The following is an 18399-nucleotide window of genomic DNA, read 5'->3' on the forward strand; positions in this document are numbered from 1 at the left end:
GATTAGTCGAAACTGTGTGATGTGTACCCAGTATAACGTTTTTGTATCCTTGTCAACTGCAGATCGCTTTGTGAAAACATCCGGGCGCTGTTCCCTTAACTTTTCTAGAACAAAACCTGAGGGCTTAATCGTATCCTTGGGTGAGATTGGGGTATCCCCTTACTGAAGTTCTCTTCCGCCCAGGTAAAATTTTGGCTACATTTTATAACTCGACCTGCTTGAAAAAAAGCTTCAATTAATGGCTTGGAATCCTTCTTCTTCTTTTTTTTTTTTTTGCATCTTTTTGTTTTCTAGTAATTTCAGTATAACGTATCAGCAGTTTTTTCTCATGTATTTTATGTTGCTTTTCCTCTCCCCAATGAAACCACAAACCCTGAAATACCGTGAATCAGCTGAGAAGCACTTTATCTTTCCGTGATGGAATAACGCCTACTATCTATGCTAGTTAGCCTGGGTGACGATAGTCTGTCCATAGACGTCTATTTTAATTTTTGGCTACGATTTATCTTTCTTCGAGCTTGCGCGGCCGCGAACCGGGCGCAAAACTCTAATTTTGCCTTTCTCCAGAGCCATGCCCTTGTTTTCGGGCTTTTTCAAATCCCCTTGCGGTTAACACTTTTCAGTACTAATTGTGATCTCAGCGAACTCGAGACAAAATAGAGGGTCTGCGAATAGACTAGCTTGGCTATAATTTAGCGTTTTTTTTCCTCGAGATTTTTCACTGGAATAAAACAACCCACTAGGTTCGCTAGCTGCAGAAAAGCGCACACAGTTGTTTTGTCTAAAATGGTTTCTGGCCAACGCCACACGCTGTCCTCATTGGCTCTGTATGGCGGGCTCACGAGGTCGGTTATTTATTCGTTCACCTGTTGGCTGGTGGCGTAATTTGGTTTCACTCCTGTCATGACCAAAAATAACAATATACTCCATGCAAAAGATAGCTCGGAAGAAACAGAAAAGTTCTGGGTGGACTAGCAAGATATCCGAAAATTGTTTAAGGAGGTTTACGGAAAGAAAATATTTCTGTTGCTTTTACACAAAACCCACATTACTTGGAGAGCTCGGCCGGTTGTGGATTGTGTTGCTTTGAGTTCATTATACGCTCGACTGACCAAACACTTCAGGCAGTGGGCGACTACTCAATTATAAGGCGTTTCCAAAGCTGGAGATAGCTCTTTCGTCGTGAAGATCTGCGGACAACGGAACGAACTTTGAGCAGGAAGTAAGAAAGACACACCAATTTTCACATCACGATATCCTTGTTTGAAAACTGTATGGAGTTAATGGAAAATGGACAATCAAACATACAAGCAATGGGTTGTCCAAACAACAATCACCTGTTGACTAACTAAATTGTCAATCCACAAGAAAATAACAGTGTTATTTACGGGCAGACGAGTTCAGTTCTGCGCAGGAACATCTTGGTTGAGAGGAAACTTTCTTGTACACCCAAAGAATTTTTTCATTGCCAAGCAAATTTGAGAAAATTGTTGCCAAACTGGATCAACGGACACACAAGGTGTGAAATATCAGGAAACACGAAAGAAATTACCATTGTCGACTATTTAGTGCGTTTTGTTGGCTGCAAAGAGCCTGGACTATTGGTTACTAGGTGGAAGAAAGAAAATCAAGGCTAAAGTGATAGAGTTTTCTTTGGCATCGCATTACCCAAGAAGACCTGACAGAGCTGAATGGTTTTGAGTATTCATCTGCTTATCGTTCAACCTATCCCACAATTCTTTATGGGTTTCTATGGGAGCAGCTCTACAGACTCTGGGCTTAGCGGAAGTAGCGAGTGAGGTCGCTTGTTGCGCAGGCTCAGCAGCGTGCAGTTTATTTTGCAAAAAGAAAGTCGGTGGCATCAGATCGAGGCTATACTTTGCCGTGTTTTTAATCCTGGGTACGATTCTTTGTCTTGTAATGCTTTCTCCCAACATGCGGATGTACCTGGATAAAATTCCGTTTCTTTGCACAAGACTTGCTTCTAAACGAGTGTGTGACAACCTTGTGGGGTATGGAGCGGTGTACAAAGTTTCAGTCGCCATGTCTGCGTTCTTCTTGCTGTTTTCTCTTCTCACGTACAACGTACACTCGAAGAAGCAATTTCGCGCCAGAATTCACAACGGCTTCTGGTACATCAAACTGTCACTGTTTGTTTTGATAATAGGAGTCGTATTTTACCTGCCGAATACGGACCCCTTCAGTAAGATATGGATGTATATCGGACTCACTGGCGGCTTTATGTTTATTCTCATTCAAATAATTCTCGTGATTGACTTTGGTCACTCGTGGAGCGTGTCGTGGGCAGAGAAGATGGACACACTTGACACGAAATGTTGGTATTTCTCGCTGGCGTTTTCAACAGCTTTAGTCTATTCCCTATCTGTGACGGCTGCTGTTATGTTTTACCTCTTTTTTACTAACCCAGATGACATATCGCAGTGTAAAGCAAACACATTTTATATCAGTTTCAACGTGGGACATTGCGCTTTGGCCACGATAATTTCCGTGCTACCTCGTATTCAAGAAGAAACAACAGGAGCCGGTCTCCTACAATCTTCGGTCATTACGATATACACCATGTATCTTACATGGAACACTCTTTCATCTCAGCCAGACTCTAAGTGTAATCCGCTGGGCGCGGTCATACTGGAATACGATAAGGTTTCTGGTGTGAACGGGCAAGCTATATTCGGAACGCTTTTAATGTTCGCCTTGCTAGCGTTTGCGTGCACTGTCCGCGCTAGTACGTCACAATTGGGGAAACTGGGTCTGTCTTTGTCTGACAGCCCTGAATTCTTGCGAAAAAGCGCCGAGAAAAACGCGAAACGTCGAAAACAGAATAAAGATTCCAACGAAGAAGGCAACGGCGACGAAGAACAAGAAAGCGAAGACGTTGCGTATAGTTATTCTTTCTTCCACTTTGTTCTTTTTCTAGCGTCATTACATGTAATGATGGTTATGACTAACTGGCATAGTCCAGATGAAAACGTCGACTTCAAGAAAATGGTCAAAAACTGGGCAGCGGTGTGGGTGCAAATGGCATCAAGCTATATTTGTTGTCTGGTGTATATATGGACTCTTGTGGCGCCGTTAATACGCAGCACGTGGGGTCACTATATCGGCCTAGATTTGGAACCTATTAGGTTGCCTAGTGCGAGACGGGCGAGCGCAGCGCGTTTAAGAGACGATTTCAAGAAGGCTAAGGAGAAATTGAAAACATCTGAAGCTACACCTGATAGGACTAAACCTAAGCAACAGATCGAGCAAAACAGTAAAGCGAGAAACAGAAACTTGCAAGGAAATGAAAATCTTCGAACAGACCAGAATTCTGTTGTGAGCGAAACAAACAAACTGGAGTCTAGCGCTAGGGAATTAGATCAAAAGAGGACAGAAGTTCAAAATCCTAGTGATGTGAGGCATACAAAAATAGAAACTAAAAGCCACTATGAACGTACGAGTGCAAAAGCGGTTGAAAAACGAACGGATAAACACAAAGTTAAACCTGCTTCGACAGATGATAGTTGCTTTCTTTCTCGCGATACTTCGGTAAATAATCGGACGGATTCATGCTCTTCCGACAGAACTCCGGAGGAACAAATAAAACTTCCAAATCCGTCACTACCAGTTCGAATACAAATCGATCATCCATTCGAGAAAATAACACAAGAAAGCGTTTTCAAGAACAGCGTTAAACAACCTGAAGTTTCCAAGGAAATTCTCAGACTTCAAGAGAGAATTCTCAGATTTCAGGCGAAAATTGTGAAAATCCAGCATAAAATTTTATCTATACAGGAAACAGGAGAAGTTACTATTCCAAGGATGGAAAACGTTTCGAAAAGAGGGTAGCTTTGAAGTTATAGCTCTTTGTTATTAATAAAATCAGCTTAGAAAATAGTTTAATTGAAGCGTCACAGGGGTTAAAGTGAAAAGAAAAGAATGTGTATTTAGAATTTGCAGCTTGTGGGATTGTGTTTACAAGAATGGCAGACCTATAGGTTTAGCAATTGGGTTTTCACCTGGTCTGGCAGAGGAGTTGAACCGTTGGGACTCGGTATCCAGAATTCCGGATAGAGAAGACCAACCCCCTACTCACTCGCGCCAACTCTGACTGTATATAGTTTTGAAGTTTGTCTCGCAGGCATTATGGAGAAAGAGGAACGTTTGTCGGAAATATGTGCTCAGTTACTCTCATAAATTCTCGTGACGCTTCGGTATTAAAAAGACTGTACGTAGACTGTAAATATTCAAAGACTACCTTTTCATTGCTTTTTTTTTTATTTGTGCCATGTAATCACGTCCTACAGTGATGCTAGCATGAAGTTCCTGCAAAGGTTATTGTAACGGTTCTTGGCCTTCATTGCCTTAATATTCACTCGGTGACTTTTATTTTGTATCATGAGCAAAAAACTTTTTACAAGAATTTGTATCAAACTTATATTGAAACATATATATGGAATACGAAAGCTGAATTTCCAGTGAAAACAATGAAATTAAAAAAAAAAAAACATTTAATCCAATAACTGCTTGGTAGCTTCTGTTGTTTTTATACCATATAGTGACCAACTAATTGTGTTTTTATACTTAATAGCCCAGTTTCGAGTTCGCCATCATGATGACCGCTGATTAAAAGCCCTGAGAACGCATTTGCACAGGGTTAGCCTCGACCTAAAGTAAAATGTTCACAAATTCCAGTGAGAAGATGACCTGTTTACAGCTCTGTGTATTGTTTAATTTTCAAATTTGTGGCACCTTCCCACCGTTATTTGTGAATATTTTTTTTAGGTCGAGGCTAACCATGTGCAAATGCGTTCTCAGTGCTTTTATTCAGCGGTCATGTCTAACTCGAAACTGGACTATCGTACCTTTTGCTACGCTTGGCGGGATATCAAGTGAGTTTGGCTAAGCCATTGATCGTATTTTGGCGAGACCTCATCTCGTCCAAATACCCATGGCGAGACCAAACTCCATCGTTTTATGCAGCAATCACAAGAAAACTTCAAACGCATTCATTCAAATCAGCTTGGATTTAGCAATAACTGTGTCTGCAGTGGTAGCACAGGAATACATTTTCTAAGAAGTCAAGTCATTTAATTCCTGCTTTCAGTCCTGAGATTTCCTAGTTGTCCTAAGATCAAACAAATCAGTTTTCCTTACCGATTCCCATATACATTTCGTTCAATGTTAGTTTTGAGAATTTATTCTTTAATCCAAAAAATACCTTCCGGTTGACATTTTTCTGTAATTTTCCCTTTCTGACTGTATTGATAAGTAAATCATAGCTTACTTATTCGATTGAAATTAAAAAGAGAAGATTCATTAGCAAGCGTTCGAGTGTCTTCCACGTCACTCCCGAGAAAATATCTTTGTCAGCACATAACATTATTTGTCACTGAATTTGTAAAGCAGATCTTAAAACATGTGTTGGGATAAGAAAAGTAAAGTAAAAATGTAAAAAAAGAAAAATAGTAAGAAAAGAAACATAAAAATAGAACAAAGATATACTGTTTATGAATAAGTAAGGTCAAGTTCTAACACAAGCAATCTAATCCAGCTAACGATTCAAATGTTATGCCACTTTCACATATATATCGTGTCACTAGATTGCCGTTGTAAAAAGGAAATTATAAACTATTTTAAAGGACCTTTTATCTGCGTCTTGTAATTAAACTGTGGGGTAGCCGTTTTATTATTTAGCCATGTCAGAGAGAGGTGTGCTAAACTCCTTTCTATTACAGAAAAGTTAGTAAACCTTAAAAACAAATTTCACCAGCCTGTTCTCAGATCGGTCGTTTTATTCAACTTCTTACACTGCAGTTTTATAAACTCCAGTAGTGTTTGCTACCACTGATTCGTGTTAGAAGAGGGCTTGTTAATTATCATTTCAGTCACAAGCACATTTACCAGATGACGTTATACCGATATAATAGTGCCACCAGAAAAGAAGGCAAAATAACATTTGTTTTCTTTCGAAGCAGTACAAGCTCGCTAGGATGAAAGACGATTCTGAAGATCGACCAAATCAGTGCGACCAGAGAGGTTGCTCATTCTGCTGTGTTTGCGGCAGACTTGGGCGAGCGACAGTAACACGTGTGAACTACACTCTGCTCCTACTGCTTGTAACTGTCTTGTGTTTTGTTCTGTCAGTTCCGCGAATGCGAGACAAGCTGAACGCTATTCCACATTTCTGCAACGAAATGGTAGATTCGAAAAGCTGCGACAATCTCGTGGGTTACACGGCCGTATATCGTGTGTGTTTTGGTACAGCCATATTTTATCTCGTCCTCTCTGGGGTTGCATTCGGTGTGAAAAGTGCGGAGCAAGTTCGAGGGCGTATTCACAATGGATTCTGGTACACTAAGTGTTTGCTCTTGATTGGTTAGTAAACCAGTGCAGTTTTATTATTCAACAATCAAGACCTTCCTTTTTTACTGAATTTATTAAGAGCAACTCTTTATCATATTTTTAATTCTTGTTTTAGATTCTAGTTTTTGTAGGTATTTTGCTAGTCTTTTTAGTTTTTAAGTTTCTTAGAGTAAAATTGTAGTTTTTAGGGATAGGTTTGTAAAACACCTCGGGCAAATGATGAATGTGTGCGCCATATAAATGAACTATTTGCTTAAACCTTTGCTTATACTATTCGTCATTTTTTAAGTTTTTAAGATTTCTTCTATCCAAAAGATATGTCTTCGTGTATGATCAGCTGCGCTTGCCTGAAACATTTCACCCGGGATTTTACAAAATGACAGTTTCTGATTACGTGCACACTGATTGGACGCTACGAGAGTTACGAGAGGTGGAGGGGGAGGGTGGAAAATCTCATTTCTTAGCACAAATTTTACACAAATCTCATTTCCCAGCCTTTTTATGACTTTCTATTCCCTTTTTAGCTTCTGAGTTGCAGTCCTAGTCACCCAAATGCAAATCTCAGTTCCCATTTTTCCCTTCAAGCCCCTCTGAGACCATTTAATTGTTTAAAGATGACTTCGAAGACGAATCCAATTTTCAAGTGCAGTCCGAGTGTTTCTTTTGCTCAATTAAAAACAGAAGCTGGCTTATTGACGAGAACTCAAACTGTTGCCGGTCTTTCCTCCACTATTTTTTGAAGATGGTCAGAATAATAAGAATCATCATGAGCATTTTTATGCTATTATCGACGGCTACTCCTGATTAATTTTATGTTTCCTTTATCTTTAGCATACCTTGGCAACTGTGATAACCCGTAGAGAACAAGCAAGACAGCCTTGTATTTACATTCTGATTTCATAGCTGCTTCAAATCATCCCAAACTGTCCTTCACAAGTGTTTTTATGATTTATTTTATGTACTAAGCGCTTTTCTTTCTTCTATTGGTCTCGGTAAATACCTTTCCACAAAAGATAACAAAACATTGCGTGTGTCACAGCATTGAGGATTAATTTGCATATTCTTGTTATAGCTCTAATCACGTGCTCGTTGTTGATACCCCAGTCCCTCTCGTTCAACCGTGTGTGGATGTACTTTGGACTGGGCGGTGGATTTCTATTTATTCTCATTCAGCTTGTTCTACTGGTTGACATGTCTCACTCCTGGAGCGAGAACTGGGTCGAGAAGACGGAGAAAGCCTCGACCTCATGCCGCTCTAGATGCTGGTGGGTAACAATAGGTCACTTTCGTTATGTTAAAATTCAGCTTGATAGCGAGGCCTCGAAGACACAAACAAAAGAAATGAATAAACCTGTCTTTCAATTTCCTTGTTTGTGTCCTCTAGGCCTCGCTGCCAAGCTAAATTTTACTATATGGAAAACAGCTATTAACAATGGTATAAACAGTTTACAATTGAACATTATATTTCCCAGTAATAAATCATCCAGATGTTAAAAGAACCATGGCGAATAGTACTTTAAACTTAAATCTGTAGTGATATGGAACGGTTGGACGTTACCCAATGTTAACCATTCTCGTTTTTCCTTTGTAACATGCATACCCCAGTTTGTTTAACTCCGACTTCAACGTCGTTGCCAGGGTCTCACCTCCAACCTCTTTCCCAGCGAGATCGAGTGACCTCGTTCCCAAGGAGACCATGTGACCTCGTCCCCTCTTTTCCAATGGAGACCATGGGAACGAGGTTCAAAGTGATAATCTGCTCTTTCATCTTCAGGTACTTAACTTTCGTGTCGTCTACCGGCCTGTTGTTCATATTCTCCATGGTGGCTATGATATTCTTCTTCAAGTATTTCACCCACGACGCCCAATGCCGGACAAACTTATATTTCGTCTCATTCAGCTTGTGCCAGTGCGTCGCAGCCACTGTGATCAGCGTACTTCCCAAAGTTCAAGAGGCGCAGTCAGGCACGGGTAAGTGACGTCATAAAATAAAAACAACATATTCTCACATTTGTTCCCAGTCTTCGTGCCCCTTGACGAGCGGCCCGGCCATGAAAGTTCTGATTCGAAGTCCCAAAATATCGAACTGCCAATCAAACATCGCGAGCTTATAGCGAGCGTTGTAGTTGCTGCTTTTTTTGTGCGGTTATCTCTATTGTTTTTAAAGCCAGTGAAAATCGATCTTGGAACAGAACTCTCTCGAGTCGCTCGTTTCGTCAAACTGTGCACTAAGGAGAATTTTGCTGGGAAACCTGGCATGATAAAATAAGGTTGTGGGATAAAGGAAGGGAACGGAATAATCGAGACTGTAGGGAGCTTAAGCAAATCACTACGGCTGGTGCTACTAAGGCTGCCGTGACTGCTTAAATTCCCTTGTGATATATTACTACGCCTGGTATAAGAACAAAGGCAAATGGGCTTCAACTCGTTATTGCTGTCTTTCCTTCAATTTTTCTACTTGATCTCCATCACTTAATGGCTGAAGACCATTGTTCATTTCTTCTCAGGTTTGTTTCAAGCCGCTGTGGTGATAGCTTACACAACGTATCTCACATGGTCTGCTCTCTCTCACGAGCCGGATGACTTCTGTAATCCACCGGGCTACGTCATATCCGGCTACGATCAAACTACAGGCTTGAGTATGCAGGGGATTGTCAGCGGTGTATTCGTATTCGTCATGCTCATTTATGCCAGTTTCAGTACAGCTATGAGTGCTTCAAAGCTAAGTAAGTTTACAGGACACCGTATTTCGTTTTGGAAAGTGCAATAGCGCAAAGAACTCAGTCTTGGGAGGCGTGGTGGCCTAATGGTTAGTGCGCTGGACTCCGGATCAAGCGGTCCAGGTTCGAGTCCTGGCGGGGGACATTGTGTTGTATTCTTTGACAAAACACAGTGCCACTCTCCTGTCAGGTGTATGAATGGGTATTGGCGAATTTAATACTGGGGCATAGTTACTAACTATGGCTTGGGGTAGCCCGAGAGCAACCACGCACCGGCAACACCATCACTGTCATGGACTAGCATTCCATCCATTGGAAAGTGGATTACTAGTCGCTTGATGCTACAGAATCAAGAGATAAGCACCGGTCTTATGGGCCACTGTCCTAGAACGAAGACTTTCCTTGTTACCTTACAAAGAACTCAGAGTACAGCAGTCTCAGAGTTCTTGAAAAACAAAACGGAATTGCCTATTTAAGTTAGTTTACTGTTACTAAAACCTGTTAAGTTTTAGTTGAAAATTTTTACGATGTAGCGAGAAAAGGCACCAGGCTTTTAATCTTTGCACTGTTATGTATCATCTCAATTAAATGACGTTTAATTTTGCGTTCGTTCGTTCACTCGTAATTTTATTATTCTGGATTAGTCGTAATTTTTCGTTAATTTGTGGTGGTCATTCTTTACTAATTTATTTAGTTATTATTTGCAATGTTCTTAATTAGCCGTCATTTTCTCACTTATTCAGGCAGATGGCGCATTCGCATAAATGAAGATGAATTCAAAACTACGGCCAAGAACTCGCCTACAAAACGCAGCGATGATGTTGAATCTGTCGATAAACACGACGAGCATATGGCTTATAACTACTCCTTGTTCCATTTTATCATGTTTCTTGCTTCTTTACACATTATGATGACACTAACAAACTGGTACAGCCCGTCACATGCCACAAACCTTAGGGGGCTCGAACGCTCATGGCCAGCGGTTTGGATCAAAATGGGTTCGAGTAGCGCATGCTTGTGCCTCTATATATGGGGATTACTCACCCCAGTGCTTCGCCCAATGTTTAAGAATTACGTCGATGGCGAGGAAAAGGGTAACAAACTTCAATCTGATGCGGTCAGCGTGCATTCCCACGTAGAACGTGCTACGAAAGAGTCTCAAAAGTCAGGAAATAGCGAAACAAAACCGGAAGAGCCTGTTAAGCGTGTTAGGGACCATCTGCAGACAGAGTCTAGATTAAGCAATAGCGAAGACAATAAGGTCAAGAACAATGTTAACAACGAAAAAGGACATAAAGCAACTACAGATACTACAAAGACGCCCCTGTCAGAGGCAGACAAAGAAGTTTTGAGACTTCAGGGCAAGGTTATAAGATTGCAAGAGAAAATAGCCAAGCTACAACACAAAGTAGCCGAGCTTCAAGGTCTCAATGTATAGCAAATTCGGTGTTTGCAGTGAAGGTGATGGTACATCCATGTGGCCTGTTAAGGTCACCTCTAAGCCCTGTATAGTGGTTAGAATTGATAGGGAGTAGATGATAAACTTAAAATAAAGCACTATTTTGTACCCATTTTGATAGACATGCCGGTTCCTAATTGTTTCCATACCATCAAGTCATGAAAGCTCAAGACAAGAGAAATCTCATATGCGGCAAACGTCCCCTCCCCTCCTAAGGGTATCCGCTCACGGCACCCTAGGAACGTACATGTATACCAGCACCAGACAGCTAAAAGACAGTGAAAACTCTCAATCTGATATCAATCTCATTTCAAAATTGGCAGAAATCGAATGATATTGAACTCATGAAGAATGCAACTTAGCGGTACCGTACGGCACCAGTTTGGGTCAACAAACTGAAATACACACACACACACAGAGGGATACGTTATTCACTAAGCACACCTTGACTCGCCGTTTGTCATAGTATCAATTTTATTTCGCTATTCTAGAAGAACATTTAAATGAAAGACCACGTTAATTACCCGTACATCCACGGGTCTAGAAAATGTTCGACCCTTACATGGTTTGACTAACATTTGATTCTACTAAATAGTGTTCCTCTTTGTTACATTTGTTAAAACTGTTCCCATAAAGTTACGTCTTAAGCTCCTAAAACAATGGTGACTTGATCGCAGGTGTGCTGATTGTTGTCCAATTTCTCAAAATAAATATTATGAGATTTTAGCATCTGATGACCAGAATTACTGATTTGCAAAACTGATTACTCCAACTTAGCTAGTAGTGAGAGTCACTCTGCAATCATAGTTGTTTAGGGGAACTATTTACAATACAAGGCTTTAAAGACATAAAATATACTAATGTCATGAATCGAAAATACCACAAACCTTTAACTGGACACCTTTAACCATATTTAGAAAAAGGTGAGGCCTTTAGCCTTGCAAATAGTTTAGTAGTGAGTGTTACAAAAAAGTCTGTGTGAGAACAAAGAAAACCTGGGAATATAATGTGTAAAAGTACTGATTGTGGAAATCAATCTCCTCCTCAGTTTGTGACAGCTCGTACAAGATCTGCAAATAATGCAGTTGATTGGGTAAAACACACGGCACTGGGACTCCAGTCCTTATTATACTTAATACTTTACATGTCAACATTCACATTGCTTTTCAGAAACAATGTTCTAAAACTTGCCTGGACTTTTTCCAGACTCCAACTGAACAACCTACATGTAAATGATCCTCGATGCAGAAGCATTAACTTTTTTGCAATTTGTGAGTGGTTCCTCAGTTCTCCATACTTTTAGATTAAAGTTCATTTTTTAAACATCTTTTTTCCCTCTCTAGTTAATGAGAAATTAAATCACAAATTTACAGGACTAACAAGCCTTGGAAAATACCAAAACAAATTTTCAGGACTTTTCAGGGTCTCAAGAACCCATCAGGGAAACGGGCTCAAAAAAACATTGGAGAAGCTGTCATTTTTTTGAGTGTTGTACACCTCAATTATACGAAAGTTGTAAGTTTGATCAATTGACATGAAACAATTTGCAATACAAAGCTATCATAAGCTTGTAATACATACAACGAAGTTGTGTTGACTATACTGGGCCTTACTGACACAGATGTCTAATACTTTATATATGGTGTACATACAGTGCTGTGCCATTAAAGCTACTTGAAGTGTGATGATAGGCAATCAAGAAATGAGCAACAATATAAGGTGGATACATTTCAAGGCTGGGTGACACATTATAGGCAATTTCCAAGTGACCTCTGTTCCAAAGCTTTGGGGGCTAAATTCTTATGAGAGAAATTGTGCATAATTTGATTTGCATAAACACCATGAGTACAAAATTTGACATTTTTCATCTTAAAATGGGTTTTACGCAAAACATCATTTTGAATTCTTATTCACGAAAAGTTTGGGACATACCAGGTTACACACTGAAACAATCTCAAAAGGCACTCACAAACGGCTCTTTGATACATGTATTTGGCTTACAAACCTGCATAATTTATAGTGGTACTGTTGTCCAACTTTAGGTCTTTTAGCATTTGCTCAACTGCAACAAATCAAAATGCCTGTAAGGAATATGAAACCAACTGATCATTGGTACTTTCTCAGAACAATTCTCTTTGTGGGAGATTAATCAGTATATACTAGTCAATGAACTACACAACAGTTTCTGTTCGTCAAGCTTATTAAGTAGCCCCTCTCCCCAGGGACTTTAGCTTTGCCACCAAACTAAAGCCAGTGACACTTAAACATGCCCATAAGACAATGACCAACCATGACTCTGGCATCACTGAAAACGGAGTTCAAAAAGGATGAGAGAGAGAGCCTCTCAGGGGGGAGGACACCTAAATAAAAGTGAACAGGCTGCTTGTCAAGAACTTTTAAGAACCGAAAGGATGTACAAGAACCTGTTCAGTGGGTGTGGCTCAAGTTCATATTTCCTTTGCATCAAACACCTTCCACACATCATGGGTTAACGTTTTAAAGTGTTTTATGATTTCATAATGATTATTACTGCTCAGTCTGAGAAAGGGTGTGACAAGCACCCCTGTGAGTCCAGTGTAAGGAGCTTACCCACTTACATGTATTGACCCACCCATAATTACAGTACAACCTCTAAATTCTAGTTAAATTCTAAATGTAGGTCTAAGGCCCAGATCAAACATCAACCTTCACATGAGAAAAACTAAACTGACTGAATTAAGTTCATGATAAATTTGATGTATGACTCAACCAAGTTTGTCCGTCTATCCATCCAATTCAGATGGATAGAACATGTTCGCTAATCTAAATTCAAATTAAGCTCGACGTTTGACCCAACAGTCAAGCTTTACCAGTTTGGATCCACTAAATTCCAATTTAGTTTGTCTCAAGTGAAGTCTGAAACTAGACTCTCCTCTAATGCTGATTCACATAATACTAAGTTTCAAGCATTTAGTGCAAGGTAGATCATCAATTGAAAACAATGTCATCATTTATTGCTACTCTGACTTAAATATTTGGTGATTTTGCAGTTGCTCTTGACTCACGTCTGCTGATTATGCCCTCAGTATAGCAAGGAAAAATTAGGATCAATTACAGCAGAACATATTAAGTTAATAATGATTACTGGTATTTCATGTTTTAAAAACATCATATGATTGCGAAAACTTTTTGCTTCAAACTAATTGAAGGCTTTCGTGCAAAAAGAGCGTATATTATCTAGCATTTTGAGCCCATTTTTATTTTTTGCAGGATCGAGTTAATTTTTGGCAGATTGACTTGTTTTGACACGAAAAGCATCGTTGCATAATTGTTTTTGTTGATTTGCACTTCGTTTTTGAGAAATAACGTATGCAAAAAAAACTCAGTTTTCCGAGCAGCATCTTTTGATGGTAATAGATGTCCAACAGTAGCAATTAAATGAAAGAATGAAAGATGCGAATGCAGCCATAACACTAATGGAAAAATGACCTGAAATTTTTTCACCGGTAACACAAAGGTCATGGGTTCGAATCCCATTCAGAGCCTGAAATTTTTTCAGGTAATTTTTCCAGTAGTGTTATGGCTGCATTCGCATATTTCATTCTGGCATCTTTTAAAGTGATTCCTTTGAAGGTGGATTTTGATGCAACCCGAACTTGAATGGTTACTTTTAGCAGCTTTGACAGCACGGTTTCCTTTAAATAGATGTTCTGGTTTTTTGGAAGACATAGAGAAATAGACCAGAAAAAAAAATCAACTGACCTCTTATCTAACCAGTATCACGACAAGACAAACATGAATCCAGCCCGTTCAGTGCCTTATTCACTTGCACTAACGATGCAACAGTAAGAGAATCGCGTAATTATATGAATAATAAAACTAGGGGCATATACCATGCTTCGGTGACTTCATCGTTTAGCAAAACAAAAGGTTTCTTTTGTTTTTCACTCAACAAAAGATCTCCAAAAGATACCCTTGGAAAACTGAGTTTTTTTGCATACGTTATTTCTTGAAAACGAAGTGCAAATCAACAAAAACAATTACGCCACAATGCTTTTCATGTCAAAACAAGTCAGTCTGCCAAAAATTAGCTGGATCCTGTAAAAAATAAAAATCGGCCCAAAATGCTATATATGCCCTTTTTGCCCAAAGGCCTCCAATTCAAATTTGCTAAAAGAGTTATTTACATTCTCCAGAGGTAAGCTTATCACCAGTCTCTGTCATCAGACGCTGCAGTTGCTTCCTCGTCACAGAACCAGTTCTCTTCCTATCCAAAGCCACAAAAGCAGCAAGAATTTCATGCTCTGTATTGATGTTCTTGCCTTCTTGTTCTGCCATCATCCTTACGAATTCTGGGAACCGCACCTTTTGTTTCCCTGAAACAGAAAAAGTGTTGTTGCCAAAATCTTTAAAAGGCAATGCCTGCAGTACATCTTCATTATTTCCTCCCCAATGAGGAGCTCTTAAATTCAGAAACAAAATTATTAAATTCAAATATTACACACTGAAAAAAATTCAGTTGCTTGTCACACTAACCTTATTACCTTGTTCATGAATATACATTGTATACATGTATTCAATTTTTCAAAGTACAAAATTAAACTCTCGACAGCAGACTATCATGAAGACAATCATGTTAACTACTTAATGAACACCAGTGTACAGTACATTTAGGCTTACCAAGAATATGTACACTGTCTACAATACATGTAATATAATTAATATACAGTTGACTTCTGAAAAGTTTGGTTTCAGTTAGCACATTAGACTTGAGTTACTTTTGGGGAGAGGGGGGATGAGGGGGGAGGGGGATTTGAGAGTTGTTGGGTGTCAACTACTGAGCTTTTATATCTTGTCATAAGGAGGCCACTTTCTTGATAAAATCAGGGTCAAATTTAAAAGAAACTTTAATTGATGAGACCAAGCAAGCAATTGTTACTTAGACTTAGATAATAAGTGTGCAAAAATGATTCCTGAAGACAGATGGTTACATGGATAAACATCAACAGGAAGTTACATGTAACAAACCAGAAGAGGTACGAGTTGCAGTGCAATGCCTTCAACCAGGCTCACCTGAGTGTTTTCAACCCGTCAGCGCACAATTTTAAACCACTGGAATCTGAGTTTATTTGTGCTCTCACCAATCATGTTTTGGAACATACAATTTTCATTGGCTGCAAATCATTACATTCAAAGCTCATTGACTTGTACAGCACAACGAACATTGAGCACCAGCCTAATTTCAACACAGTGCAGACACTTTCAATGGACACTTGCCATCCATGCATTCAATAATATTGGGTTTCATATTAATTGTTTTTTATTATCACAAGGCTGAAATTTATTTCAAATTTGTAATGGTGTTGATTCACAGTTGTCCCGTTGTTGATGTCATAATAATGTCTAACATTACTTTTGCAGCTTGCTTTAGCTAAGGTTGTGATAACCACTTGGTGTTTGCAATCGTTATTAATTATAATTAAGTCACTAGACAGAAAATAAAAATTTTTGTTGCCAAGTACACAGAGACAGAGTTTAAAACTATTTTACTGCTTGAAGTTGTTTTTCTCACTGAATAGTTTTTTTTTCAAACTACAGTATTTGTTAGATTTCAATGATCACTCTTTTTGTTGCTGGACTGTCAAGAATTGTTTTCTACATGCTCAGGTTCCAAATAAAGTTACTTAAGCTCGTTTGTTGTGGGTGCTGTGGAAGTCAACAAAATTTGAAATTTTTTAGCAGCCAATCAAAATCAATTGTTACATCGACTGACAATCAGACAGCTGCACGACATGTATATGAGATAACAAACAAACTCTTGGTTGAAGTCATTGCACTGTTACAGTAATATTTAGCTGTCTAGTTTTGATTCACTGAGAATTCAAACCTGCTGAGAAGCCTGAAAACGTACCTGCTTTCTTCATAAATGCTCTGATTTCATTATGTGTTACATTTTCTCCTAAGGATCTCATAATCAGGGCCAATTCACTCTCTGTAACCATACCATCACTATCACCATCAAATAAACAGAAGCACTCTTTGAACCCTAGACAAAACAGCAACAGAATTACTGAAAACAATGGTTATGGAAAATGAATATGTAGCGCAATTATTAATATATAATTTGACAAAATTCAGTATTCTATTCATGCTACATGATAATTATAATTAATTTATCAGCACAATCAATGTTATATCGTACCATCAATCTGACTTTCCGTAAATCGCTCCGCCTGAAAAAAAAATTCAAGTTTGACTTAATAGGATGTAAATGATGTTACTTTTATGAGATGCAGTGATGCTGTCAGGGCACAGAATTTTGTTCACTGGACAAAGCACTTATTAAGCCAGTTCAGTCTCTTTATTCAGGTCAGGAGTAATTTAGAGTAATTTGTAATTTTCTAAATTACCCCATGAGCAATATCACATTGCTCATGTAATGATCAGCGGTATTTCGTATTAGTACAGAGTACAGACATGCACATTGTACCGCGACTCGGTAGCCATGTTGGAATAAAAACTTGGATGTTGTTTACTGGAGCTGTGTTTATCCGAATCCATCGTGCTCTTAGAACAAGATTATTACAGCTCACACCCTGATCAGATTTACTACTTACCAGTGAAATTATATTCACACAGCTAGTTCATAGCTGTTTAGTTCACTTGCATAATCATGGCAATTAGCCATCCATAGCATTCGTGAATTCTCATTGATTCTCATTTTAGCAACAACTAGTTGCCTTTTCACTCAGAGGAAACTTGAGTTTGTAGCTTATTAATTAATTGGCTTGTTCATTAACAACAACAATAGGTGATGACGATGACATTGATTGTTGTTATGTCCTACTGTCCTGGGTTATGGATAACATCATCCAGCAGACAAATCACTATCCAGTGGATGGCTTGGTTTGTTTTGTTACCATTTATCCACCAGATAGTAATTTATAGAGGGGGGGGGGGGGGGGGGGGCAAGGGTATTTTCGTGACACTGTGATCTGGTTTTTTGGTGCTCTGTGAATCGTGATTTGATGAAAATCTGTTCCATGAATCGTGATTGAAGTGTATTCCGTGAGGCGTGAAATGTCGTTGGCTGTGAATTGTGAATAGATAGGAAATAAATCGTGAATGTCTAAAGTTGAATTCGTAGCTGAATGTCACTGCATTGTGATCAGATTTTTTCTGTGACCTTAGTGATTCGTGAAATCGAAAATTTACTGTCGTGACTTTGTGAAAAGACCCCCTCTTGGCTCCCCTCTTTATAATATTCTGGATTGCATTACTCGCCCTTTGAACAACTAGGGAGGCCTAAGAGGAGCAACTTGATAATAAAATTATAATTTTATATTTTGTTTTCACGACAAAGACAAGGTTATAGACTGGATAAGAAATCCACTACCTGAGGCAAGAGTGTGTTACTCAGGAAAGTAAAACGTGGGATTTGAAACAAAAACAAAACAATCTACCAAGCTTAATACAAAAGTTTCATGCCCAGTGTAAAACAAATACTGTTAAATTAGCTTACGTACAGGCTAAATCAAGTACAGGTTCTGACCAATCTACAGTAGACATCTAGGAACATATGCAGTTATTTCTGGCTGGCTGGCGAAAACTTTGCTAAAACTATCGTATGAACTCAGTTTTGACGCATTGGTAGGTGGCAGCTGAGATATTGTATGCAAGAAAAATTTGTGTGATACCATTCGTGTAAAGACCTTAATAAACGACAAATATACTTTGATATTATTCATAATACTCACCATGTTAAAAACGGGTTAAAAGGTGAAGAACAAGCTGGTGTAAAAGACTTGAAAGAGTGATGTGTATTTGGTTTTGTTTATATGAGAAGAATGAAAGATGGTACCCAGCCTTGCTCGA

General features: G+C 39.0%; 2 protein-coding genes and 1 pseudogene across 2 annotated transcripts; 2 read left to right on the forward strand and 1 right to left on the reverse strand.

Annotated features, from left to right (window-relative positions):
• Positions 1 to 914: 914 nt before the first annotated feature.
• Positions 915 to 4563, forward strand: LOC110064399 (putative serine incorporator pseudogene; annotated as a pseudogene).
• Positions 4564 to 5874: 1311 nt separating this feature from the next.
• Positions 5875 to 10667, forward strand: LOC110065282 (serine incorporator 1-like). Its single transcript, XM_089274220.1, has 5 exons — positions 5875 to 6378; positions 7439 to 7631; positions 8141 to 8337; positions 8874 to 9092; positions 9830 to 10667. The coding sequence occupies exons 1-5, from the start codon at positions 5994 to 5996 to the stop codon at positions 10522 to 10524; spliced, it is 1689 nt and encodes a 562-aa protein (XP_089130346.1). The 5' UTR covers positions 5875 to 5993; the 3' UTR covers positions 10525 to 10667.
• Positions 10668 to 11001: 334 nt separating this feature from the next.
• LOC110040795 (uncharacterized) lies at positions 11002 to 18375 on the reverse strand. The gene is made up of 6 exons (XM_089274217.1): positions 18282 to 18375; positions 16727 to 16757; positions 16436 to 16570; positions 14712 to 14900; positions 12551 to 12607; positions 11002 to 11615 (listed from the first exon to the last, which is right to left on the reverse strand). Exons 1-6 carry the CDS (start codon positions 18282 to 18284, stop codon positions 11590 to 11592), a joined length of 441 nt encoding a protein of 146 aa, XP_089130343.1. The 5' UTR covers positions 18285 to 18375; the 3' UTR covers positions 11002 to 11589.
• Positions 18376 to 18399: the final 24 nt, after the last annotated feature.

The sequence above is a fragment of the Orbicella faveolata genome, unplaced genomic scaffold, assembly GCF_042242905.1.
Source record: "Orbicella faveolata isolate gen_17 unplaced genomic scaffold, um_ofav_v1 contig_1, whole genome shotgun sequence".
Taxonomy (NCBI): Eukaryota; Metazoa; Cnidaria; class Anthozoa; order Scleractinia; family Merulinidae; genus Orbicella; species Orbicella faveolata.